The sequence below is a fragment of the Montipora capricornis genome, chromosome 9 (assembly GCF_036669925.1).
Source record: "Montipora capricornis isolate CH-2021 chromosome 9, ASM3666992v2, whole genome shotgun sequence".
Lineage (NCBI taxonomy): Eukaryota > Metazoa > Cnidaria > Anthozoa > Scleractinia > Acroporidae > Montipora > Montipora capricornis.
Window position 1 is genome coordinate 38,228,516 of NC_090891.1, and position 12,500 is coordinate 38,241,015.

The 12,500-nt window shown below is 35.5% G+C and overlaps 1 protein-coding gene across 1 annotated transcript in view; it reads left to right on the forward strand.

Annotated features, from left to right (window-relative positions):
- Positions 1-11,392, forward strand: part of LOC138016724 (grainyhead-like protein 1 homolog) — a 12,587-nt gene extending 1,195 nt beyond the window's left edge. The window contains exon 2 of the mRNA XM_068863914.1: positions 7,598-11,392. Coding sequence (XP_068720015.1) covers positions 7,598-7,718 — 121 coding nt within the window. The 3' untranslated portion in view covers positions 7,719-11,392. The remainder of the gene's footprint in view (positions 1-7,597) is intronic.
- Positions 11,393-12,500: the final 1,108 nt, after the last annotated feature.

Sequence of the window (12,500 nt, forward strand, 5' to 3'; positions counted from 1 at the left end):
AGTGATCGGTCGCACGTGGTAACCAGATAGTCAATCAAGTTGGAGACCGGTTTTCTTTACACATTCATTCATTATTTTCGATTTATTCAAATCAAACTAATACTAAATTTCATAATTTATACTTGAACCTTTTAATGTTCAAAAGCTGAATAATCTCTGTTTTATTTTCCGTGTACATAAACTGTTCAACAAAAGTGTGTGCAGCACTATTTTGCTTTTCCCAGGGGAAATTTTTTTTTTTCTAGGTCAAAGGTTCTTTGCTCGTCACGCATCCTGTATCTGCTTATTTTAATTTTCCGGCACGAATTGGTTTCATAATCACGTAACATGTTTCATTTGAAAGAAAAAGTTCGTCTAGTTTTATATCCCAGTGAGTTAGTATTTATGTTTATGCCATGAGCCCTCTTGGAATGTTCTTTGCTGGTATTTGACCTTTTTTTTACGACTAGCTAAACCCTTATTTTGTATTGAATTCTTTCTATGCCAAATTTTGATGACTGTTAGACAGAAATCCACTTTTTGTGGTCTTAGAATTTTACAATTCAACCTGATATTGCAGCATGCTTGCTCGAGGTGTGTGAATAGAACAAAGAATTTCCTTGGAATGACCTTTGTACAGCTCTTGAAACTTGTATTCTAATATGGTTTTTCACTGTTCTTTTGCAATACTGAGGCTATTTGGTTTTAAAAACTTTTTTTTTTCAATTCATAGCAAGTTTTTGCCCCTTCAAAATTAACTTTGTGCTTATTGCTCAAATGTTTGGAATGAGATAGTGTTTAAGTTTTTCTAAAGTCAAGTTACACATCCATTATTTGCTTCCATTTAGAAGGACTGGAAATTTTTCTAGCTTTTGGGCGATACTGGTTACATTTTTCTTTGTTAAAGCATACAGAATTTGTTCGGTTTTAGAACTGCCTTTTTGCATTTGGGAATCATGCCAAAATTCATTGCTTATGTGGTACAATGTTGGCACCAAACTCGATTTTGTTCTGGGGTCTTGACAGATAACAGGTGGCTGCATTTGATAAAAGGCTGACTGTAAGATTGCTTAACGTACAATCCTTTAATTGAAAATAAATTATTGATTCCCTTTCTTGGACCAACTTTTTAATGCGTTGTTTAAGAAAAATGTTTTAAACAGAACTAAATCTTGGAAAGGCTCTTTTGTTTAACACCCTTTTTTTTTTAAATTCATATCAAGTTTTTGCCTCTTCAAAATTAACTTTGTGCTTATTGCTTGATGTTTGGAATGAGATAGTGTTGAAGTTTTTCCAAAGTCAAGTTACACATCCATTATTTGCTTCCATTTAGAAGGACTGGAAAATTTTCAAGCTATTGGGCGATACTGGTTACATTTTTCTTTATTAAAATATGCAGAATGTGTTCATGTTATAACTGCCTTTTTGCATTTGAGAATCATGCCAAAATTTACTGCTTATGTGGTACAGTGTTGGCACCAAACTTGATTTTGTTCTGGGGTCTTGACAGATAACAGGTGGCTGCATTTGATAAAAGGCTGACTGTAAGATTGCTTAACGTACAATCCTTTAAGTGAAAATAAATTATTGATTCCCTTTCCTGGACCAACTTTTTAATGCATTGTTTAAGGAAAATGTTTTAAACAGAAATAAATCTCGGAAATAGACCTCAATTGCTAAAATTGTAGGTGATTCTTTTTTGCAATTCAGATACTTGTTAAAGCAAAAGAATAAGGTGGCTTGGAAATTGAAGTCACTTAGTAAGAGCCTTTGTGTTAAACACTATTTCATTAAAGCTGTGTGGATTTTGTTTCCTGGCAATTTTCCAGACTCAAAGGAATTGTAGTAAGGGACAGTTGGCAAGAATACAGGGAAACCACAAATTAAGCTGAGGAAAATGAAAATGAGCGAATTAAACAATCGCATTATTTACACAACAAAGCTGTTGGTTTAGAAGAGATTTCCAAATGAAAGTAAGAATGAAAATGGCCCAGTAAAGTGCTAAGTTTGTGATTTGGTTTGGCCTAAAATTAAGAATCTTGAAGAACTAAAACAAGAGTACCGGTAGTTGATAATTTAAGCATTTTCATGTAACAAAGAATCTGGTAAATTCATTTTTCAAAGGAACAAGTATGAGTTACAGAATCAAGAAATATTATGAAAAATCTTTGGTTAATGCTGAAAGCTTTATTTTAAATTTGGCTCTTCACTGGCCCAAATTCCATGGGATGCCATAGTAACAATTCGGGCCCATTCCTTTTTTGTTTTGTTTTTCTTTGTAGTCACAAATGTGCCCCACAGATATTAAATTAAGGTCAGATTGGGGATCCAATTTATTCCCTTTAGCATTTCCAAACTCCCTTAGTATACGGTGGTTAGAAGACCCACTCTTCCAGCTTTTTGGCATTCTGAACGCACTGTAGACCACTTGGCCATGGAGTTCTGTTATTGCGATCTGAGCAACAACTTAGTTTGGAATGCTTTCTGCCTGTAATGATTGACAGAGTAACCCCACTCCTGAAAGTATTTGATAAAGTGGACAGATGATGTTTCTTTGAGAATGGCAAGCTTTATAATGGTAAGGAGAAATTTCTACGTTATCTCTAGATCTTGCTTCTTTCTTGTGTGTTCCACTGTGAACATAATTGCATAGAAGGAATACTCCAATCGACCTGTTTTTGCGAACCAGTTTGTTCAGTCGTTCCAAAACATGAACTTTTTGTGAATCAAACCAGTGCATTCAATTGGCCATTGTGCCAAACATTTTGTGAATTAAACCAGTATGTTCAAAAAATAATTGGCCATTGTGCCAAGCTTTTATGAATCGAACTAGTGTATTCATTCGGCCATTGTGAGTCAACACCTGCTAACACAAAGCACTGTTTGGGAATTCCAATGCAATTTTTCCCAATACAGGAATCAAAGATGTGAAAAGAACATTTAGGAAAAAGCCTTTAACAATGAAATACAAAAAAAAAAAAAACAAGTAAGAAAAAAAAGATTAATGTCTTTGTGACTTGGATTTTGCAATGTTCAAACCCCACTTGAATGCCTTTAACTTCAGTGGAAACTTCAGACTCTCACTCTGAGGGTGTTTCATCTCCACCTTCCCAGGGAGTATTTATAGAAGTGGCAATCAGGCCGAAAACGCTCACATGCTGTGTGAGTCTGCACCCGCTTAGCAGCAGCACTATTTGTTTCCCAATACACGAATCAAAAAATGTGAAACGAAGGTTGGAAAGTAGCTTTTAACAACCAAAAACAACAATAAAATCTACTAAAGAAAAAGAGGTTAAAAAATATCAGATTAGAAGTCCTTGCAGGGACAATACGCTGTGGTCTCCCATGAACGGGCTTTAGTGGAAATCAATCATGTCAATGCAAAAGCTCCATTTTCTTTTCTGGTCAATGATATTACCAACCCAGCAACAAAATGGATCCATTGCTTCCACTACTGCAGTTAAACAATATGCAGAAAGAAGATAAGAAAATAGCCATCAATGGGCAAACAAACTAAAAAAGACTTCTTCGCTATTATCATTGATAGACAGGATCAGAGATGTAAATAATATCCTGAAACTGGGGAAAATACTTAGCTGAAAAACCTTTTGTTTCTGACAGTCCAAATTTAGTTCGTACTTTTGTGTGATTTGAAGCTTTATTCTTCTACCTTGTCTTTGACAGTTAACATTTTTCTTTTGTGAATAATTATTGTATCCAGGCCAATAAATTCACAGACAAGCAGTTTTCTAATTTGTGTATGCTTAATTAATAATATAGTAGTCCAATAATTATATTATTGGTGCATACCTGGCGAATTTTAGTCTACATGCGGCAATTTAATTCATTAAATTCAAACAGCTGGAACAAAACTCCTTTTCACCTCCTGCCTTTACTTTTTCATTGTTATTTTCTGTCCACTTAACTATAGAGAGAATTGTTTAAAATAATGTGTGTGCCTTTTGTAACTGGTAGTTGAATTTGCTTTTATTTGTGTTTTAATATTTCTGCAACCTAATGCCTTTTGTTTTTTTTTTTCACATCAAGTTTTTCCTTTGCGAAGTAGTCTTCTTTAAATTTTGTCCAATTCTTCAAATTGGCATGTACTGTAACATAATTTTCTCTTCCTAGATTGAAATGAGCTCTGTAGATTTTGTTCAAATCTTTCTTAGGTACAGAACTCATAGGTCTGGAAGTTCACAGCAAAATATATTATGTGATGCCAATGGACCAAGAAAAAATTATATGCTACTTACAATAGCTGAAGTTTTCCAATTTTTTATCTCTTACAAGTAACAAAAGGCAAAAGGTCTAAGTGTTCTGCAAGTGACTATAGTTCGTAGTCATAAATGGTGACCAATAAATTATGTCATTGTCCTTGTGCTAACAAAACCAACTAGCCTCATTTGCATGGACAAAATTCAAAAGAAATGTTGCTTTGGAGTGAGGCTAGTCGGTATCCTTAGCACAAAGACAAAAGAAAAATTTATTGGCCACCATTTACAATGTATGAACATGTTCTATTGTGGCTGTTAAACAGTTTAAGGGCACCTAACCTTAGCTCGTTTTCATTGTAAGTTTTATACCTTTGGTTGTTTCCTCTAAATTTTGATTTTATTTTCGTGGTGAAAGTTACCAAACTTACTGTAGCTCCAATTTGACTGATGACAATCAAGTCATTGTGAAGCATGGGTCCCATGTGATGGCACTGTAAACTGCTTTGCATTGTAGAATAATGTTGAAAATGGAAACATCATGTAATGTGGCAGTCTGTATTGTCATCTCAGGAAAACACCCATGGCTCTCACTTGTTCAGGACAAAATTAATGACCGCTGGTTTGCAGCTTTACAGAACTTGTTTGGCTATTCAAAAGAGAAATATCGGGAGAAAAGTGGTGTTGATATACATTGTAAATCTCGAAATGGAAAGGAAATTGAAAATAAGAGAGGTTAGGTGAACTTTGAATTTCCTGTATTGCAAAACCTTGTGCCATGTCAGTGAGTGAGTGAAAAATGTTAATAATTTTGTCAATGTCACGTTCGTGCTTTGGACTATATTGAAGTGTTAACAATATTTAAGCAGTAATAATCTGGTTGTGGAAAGGGGCCTTCACACAACGAAATAATATTGCATCAAACTAGAAGAAGAAGAAGGTTAAAGGGCCTGATGCCCTTTGCAAAGATTTTCAACCATTGGTGAAATGCAGATTTAGAGCTAATCTGGACTTTTGATTCTTTCTGTCATTTTTTGTGCTGGCAAACTTGTTACACAACAAGTAATATTTGCCATTGTGGCATTGTTTAGTTGGCTGTGTTAAGACCCTTTAATAGCTTTGTGTGCGAGTGTTTCAGGCCTTATGTATTTAGAGGTATTTGGGTGAATGTGTGCGGCAGGTTTAAAACACAGGTCACATTCCACAGGTCACTCATTACAGGTCATTGTTTTAACTGTACTAAAGCAAACCAAAACCTTCAAGGTTGGCTACGATGTTGAGGCCTAACAAGGCGTAATGAGGCCCACGTTTAGCATTAGTTAAGGTTTTATAACAAGTGACCTGTGAAGAGGGACATTTACTTAAAACCTGACTGACCTGACTTTAATGTTGTGGGTAATGTAAAAATGAATATTGGTGTACTTACGAGATGGAAAGTAAACAAGTGTAGGTTACTTTAGTACCCTTCTTTATGAGAGAGCTTTCACATATGACCTTGTGTAGAAAATCTCATTTTAGATAGAAAGACTCTCTATTTAAGACGTCATGTCCATTCTACATTGATTGTGAAACAAGCAGGAGTTTCTGGCCTGCAGAGTCATAATAAGCGGTTTTTGATGATAACTTACATGTAGACAAAAGGTTTTATGCCGTATTGTTTAATTTGTACTTATCTTGTTGTGGTGTTGTTTGAGGTATTGCCCCAAAGGGCTTACAACATTGATACATGTACTGTTTTGATTTCTAGCTTTTGATCAGAGATCTTGAATCCTTTAAGCAGCACAGATTGGTACAGTACACCATGTGATTAATTTTGTTAGCTTTGTTTTGTGGCTCTGTTTTTCTTTAATAATTGCCATCAAATTCCTTTTTTGTGGGTGTGGTATAGAACACAACTTCGGCTGCAAAGCAAACTCAGATGTGGCAAAAACTTAAACGTAATCAGACTTAAGAAGTTTGTTGTGTTAAAAGATTCAAACATTTGGCACTTTTGTATTTGAGAACAGCACAGAGATAGCCAAAGTTTTAGGTTCATTTCCCATTTTAGCCTGGCTCTTTCAAGCTTTCTTTTACCTTTTTCACCATAAGATAATTTGCATTCCTAGTTGTGATGAGCTACTTTCTTTAAGAGAAAGATGAGTGCATTAAAAATGATAATACCATCTAATGGTATGTCCTGTTGTGTACCTTTTTTGTGGATGGAATGAAATTTTTGATCCAAGAAGTGAGTTTTTTTGTGAGGTTGTTGTACGTTGGTTTGTTGTTTGAATTTTTCAGTCCCTGAATTGGTACATGTACCATTGGTAGGGCCTCGTGGATGTCAAGATGGAGTTTTGCGCACCTACAAACTTGCAGGGTAGCATAACCTTTAAGAAATTATTGTTTTTGGGGGTTGTGAGTATCTGTATCTTGTGTTGCTCTTGTGAAAAAATGTGCGGTTGAGTTAGCATTTTGTTATAAATTAAGTATCCACCTTCATGTGAAAGAAATGTCCCTTTTTTCCCTGCGACTTGGTTTGATGCCCAAAAATTCTGATTTGTTTGATTTCTGATTCCTTGTAGTTGGTTAATTCAAAAATAACAAAATGTTGTCTCCTTGCTTGAAAGTTTTGTGTTGTAGTTATTTATAACACATCTCTTTGGTTTGATGTTCACACAATGACGAAAACTATACTGGCAAAGTGCAAGTTAATTTATTACATACCTGTTTGGTTTGTTGTCTGAACATCAGCTAAGGTTTAGTTTTGTGTGGAGTGCTGATGTGTGCAACATGTTAAATGTTTGTTGGGAGATGTTTATTTATGTTGTTTAACACTCTTAAGTTATGTTCTGTGGATGTGCAAGAGTCAAGACTAGTCCGTAATATTTTGATCTTTTTGAAAATTTGATCCTGTAAAATTTAAATTTTAAATATGCTAGCACTTTGTTTCATTTTCCTTTACAAGTTGACCCTTGCATCTCCATACATCCCTTTAATATAATTTATTTGGTGGTACATTATTGTTTTCACAATGAAATAAAAAAATAAATGCAAAACATTATTCCATTTTGAACTCAGATTTGTTGTCGCAGTTTTGAATTTCAGTAAGTCTTCTAATCTTTTATAGTAAGAATTTTATGTGACTGCATTATTTGTGAATTGGTCGTAGGTGATAATTTGATTGAAAACTGAAAATGATAGAAGTCTTCAAATTATGTTTTGTGATTCATGGTTTCAAAAACGACTGTCTAAACAATTTACCGAAAATGTATGTCTATTTACAATCATTGTGAAACATTAATTTATACACTAGAAATTTGAAATGGTATAACTTGATTTTATTTTAATTAAACTTTTCTCTTGCAGTGACAAAACAAAATTGAGAAGTTGTTATCGTTAGCTCCTTAATTTCTGTTTACTTGCAGAACGTTATCAGAAATTGATGATAAAGCAGTCAAGGAATTTGCTGATGAGGATGCTTTCCTTATTTCTTTGGATTATAATGCCAAGAAAGGACGTTGTACTGTGGTGCTCGAGTCAAGTTGACAACAGTGGTGTGGGTTTTTCAATCCCGGTCATTTAACCTGGTCAAGGTCAAGATCTTTTAACAGCTTTGAAATTATTAAACTGGAGAAATCTACCAATTTGATTTGCACAGTCTTTATGATTCCTTAGGCATGAAAAATCTGTGAAAACCAACCATGTTTTAAGACCAAGACTAAATCTGAATTGAAAGCATTTGTAAAAATTATATTACTTTTCCATCAGTGATGTTTACTCAACCTGGGGCCATATACAACTGTTTATTGACACAGGAAACTTGGTTTTAGAGGAGCAGTATCACAATCTTTTCATCATAACTCTTAACACTAACCAACATGTTTGTATTAGTGAAGACCAAACATACGCTATGATTTTATTGCAAAGAATAATATTGGTTTTTTTTGTCACTAAAAGTGACAGCAAATTCACTAAGAGAAGTTGGGTACTTTTTCACTTTAACTGAAGTAATAAAAGACAGATTTATTTAAGACAGATTCTTTTAAACCTAAGACCAAAACGGATTTTTACAATGACAACTGTCGGTTACTAAACTCAAACCAGCTGCCAAGGATGGATGGATGGATGGATGAATAGAGATGTACCGGAATCTGAAAGACAACCTTGCAATTTTTGTTTAATCGAAAGAAGTGAATAGCTCATCCCTGTACATGTAGTTCTTTTGACGTGTTTCTTTGGGTTGTCAGGAGTGTTAGCTTAATAATTACGAAGTTCTGAGCTCAACCCATGTTTCACCTGAAAACAGTAGAACTACAACTGTGACACTGTCCCTCACTCGTAAAATCAATGTCTGGGAACCGTGGATATTAGCTAAGGGAAAATAGTACATATGATAGTTATGGAAGGGGATTGAATTACCTTTTCTGGAATTCATATGTAGACTGTAGACCAGTTTATGCGTTTTTGCAGAAGTTAGATACTTTTATCATTGGGTTCATCAATTTGGACATTGATTATTAAGTTAAGAGTTTTCAATGAAGTTTTGGGCCTTGTCTCACATCTCACAGTTACCGTTGTTTTCATCTGAGCGTGGACATGTGACAGGAAAACATGCTCTAATCAGGTGCATACGTGACAAGTTTTTTCTTCAAGTATTCAAAGTTTGAGAGATGTTCATGCAAGTTTTCCTAGAATTGAAGCAAGACAGTTTTTCTAAGAAATTGACCCTGATCTGATAAAGTATGCTTCAATTAATACTTTCAAACTGTTTGCTTAATGGCAGCCAAATTCAAACTTCAAGGAACATGTTTTCCTGTCATTTGCCCACGCTTAGATGAAAACAACAGTAAAAGTATGTTAAAAACATAGGCAGTTGCCTTTCTAAATCAAAAAGGTTAATTTACATTATAGCCATTACTTGCTTTGTAATACATATGTTTAGATAATCTCTGGAATTTAGTTTTTTTAAACTAGTCCAGAGTCACTTTTTTAAATTCCAGTGCAGGCCCCTCACTCAATCCCATCTTTCCTGTATCCTGTGATGTATTCTTTGTTGCATCATTAGTTGAGCTGTATTTTTCTGCTTCTTTTATGGAGCAATTTTGCGTTGAGTGAAACTCGTAATTTTTAACTTCTAATTTTAAATACAACAATAACAATTTGTTATTAAGTAAGACTACTTGTAAGTGTAGTCGCAGAGGTTACTGCTTGTATGCAGTACACTTTAAACCTAAGAAGGTGCATTATTGTAAGTGTTACATAAAGAAAGTTCTTGTATGGTGAGATTTATCATTTTTATTTGTTACAAAGAGTATGGAGAGTTTGTCCTCTGCAGACTGTATATTTGATGAAGATACATATTGTCTTGTTGGAAAATATATTCATTTTTGTAATTTATTTTGTGAAAAATTTTAAAAGAAAAGGAAAACAGGTGTTTAAATTAAACGAGAGTTTTGCTTTGGGCTGCATTTTCATGGACCAGATATAATAATAATATTATTATTATTGTAAAAGAAAAAAGACAATAATGTTATTGTCCTTTTTCTTTAGTAGTAGTTTCTCTTGAAGTTTCTATTATGACACTGACCAGGTTGAAAACTTTGCTTTCTTCCCTCCTAATTTTTGTGTCGACCATAATTTTGAAACAAGTTTGCTTGAGATGCATTAAACTGCATAGCATTATAATTATAGTAAATTTCTTTTAGGTAACAGTAGTTTCTCCTGTCAGTCTGGAACTGTGTAACTTGGAAGCTGGTCTATCATAATGTAGCTTCTTTAAAACTCCTGAATTTGTCCACAGTATAGAAGGTATACTTTTTTGAGAAGTAATGTGTTCTAAGGTGGGCCTGTTTCATCTTGATCTTAATGTCAGAAAATTCTTTTTCCAAAGTCGTTATTTTAGTTTTTGTAGGAAAAGAATTTTGTTATTTATCCTTTATGGAAAAAGAAATCCATAAGAGTCATTGACATGGCTGTTAAGTAAATATTGAGTGAATGACACTCGGCCCCACTTGTTTGAAGGGTGGATAGCACTATGCACTGGATAACTCAATTGGTTTTGCTAGTGTTTATGCACTGGATAGTGATTTATCCGGTGGATAGCGTTATCCACCTTTTTGAACAACCGAAGCCAGAAGTCTTCTTTGTCAGAAAACAAGAAGCAAATTTTAGTGAGGCCCTCCCAGGGGGTTTTGGGGAACATGGCTACCAGTAATTTGAACTAGGGAGGAGGGGGAACAAAAGAGAAAATATCTTAGGGGACAAAGGAACACAAACCATTTTAGGGGTCAAAAAGCTGAGAGCAAGTTTGGAAGTAATTTTAGGAACAACAGAACACAAGCAAATTTTTGAAGGGAACAAGACACTCCTTTCCCTCCCTGGAAGGGCCTCTTTAGTGTTTGCTTTTAGTAATGATTATAATTCTAGAAGTTATCATCCAACTTTTTTTTTTGCATTGGTTTTGTTTTTAAAACGTCTGAGCCTATTTCTTCTGTTTAGAGAATGGTTAGTGAGCATTAACATTCATTTTGTGTGACTTTAAACGATGCACTCCATTCAAGCTCTGTTCTACAATGTACATAGAGCTTTGCATCTGTAGTTTTTGTTGTTAACTCACTAGAAAATATAAGTTCAAATGTAGGTAGTACTTTATGAAATCACAGCATTTGTCAAAGGTGGTACAGTTTGCCCATAGTACTGGCTGGTCTTTCATGTACCGGATCCGAAATAATTAATGTCCATGAAACAAAAGAACAAAGCGAACATAAGACCTAATTAGCAAGGCCTACTCGGAATAACAATGATTCTTTTGTCCTCCGCCATTTTAGTCCGGTATTTGAAAGGCCTACCCATAGTTCTTGTAGTAATGATGTCACGAATGTGACCCTTTTTCTTATGTGCACAGTATCCAATCACTCCACCATACAAAGTCATCTTTGGCTGTGATGGCATTAGTTAAGATGCATGATAGAATGCACAAGTAGGCATTGAAAACTGGTCACATTTTTGCCATCTTTGTTGTAACAATTTATTGATTTCTGTCGCTTTCTTGCCGTTGAGGATGGAGCCTGGGCTGCTTTCCCAAGCAGTGGCTTGTAATTGAGCTTTATTGTTACACCTGCGACCAAGCGCATGCATGGGCTTTTATAGGCATTCAAAGTACCTTTATTTCTGATGATTTTTTTGCTTTGATAACAATAAAGATTGTTTTCTTACGGTCATCAATGACTGTCATTTATTATAACATTTTCATTTTTTCTTTTGAAATGCTTCATTTTTGTCTCTGCTCTTTGAAGGGAAGGCCCCAACTGCTTCAAGTGTTCAGACATGGGAAGCATCACAAATCCTCGCTGGAGGTTCTCTCCTAGACAAATTTCTCAGAGTGAAAACCACTCCTTCCCTGTCACCCCCCCCCCCCCCACCCCTATTGCCATTCCAAGGATGTGGTCTTCTACCGTATTGTGATTAGTGGCTTCCTCTGCGCGATCTACCCTCATTTTTCTCGCCCAATCACGTTGTTCCTAGAGGTGCTGGTATGCATCAACCCCAATGTGCTTGACAAATGTAAGGAAGCTTATGCCATGCAAGCAAAGTTTTTAACAACTAAGGCCTTAATTCAAAATGCAAGTTGTACATTGCAAGTTGGTGGCCAACTTGGCTGGTGGCTCAGTTGGTTGAGCATCGGGCGGTCATGCGGGAGGTCGCGGGTTCGAACCCCGGCCGGATCAACACTCAGGATCTTAAAAGAACTGAGGAGAAAGTGCTGCCTTTGTAATTTCATCTGCAAATGGTTAGACTTTCAAGCCTTCTCGGATAAGAACTATAAACCGGAGCCCCGTCTCACAAATACCTTCTATGTTCATAAGTTTCCTGTGGGACGTTAAAGAACCCACACACTATTCGATAAGAGTAGGGGATGTAGTCCCCGGTGTTGTGGCTGTCCTGTTCTCTCCATCAGAAGTGGCCAGCTTGGTGTGATGTCTCTAAAAAGGCTTACAGTGTATGAGGCCACCTAAGCAGAAACAGCCATAAGCCAAAAAGGGACTTTGCCGAGTGCTGGAACATGTAGATGTAGATGTAGATGTACACCAATCAAGGAATTTATGCAAGGTCTAACCCTTTGAGATTGATGACCCCACAGGGTATTAAAATGGCTTCGTGGGTACTTGTTGTGAACAAATTTCTGCCACAGGACATTGACAAGTTCAGTAAAGTTCATTATAATAATTTGCAAACTTTGAAGGGGAGTTTGCATTTCAGTTAATTTAACCTTTTCCTCCTACATTGTAAAATCCCTGAGGAGGCTAAGACAGATATGTCCCCAGAGTA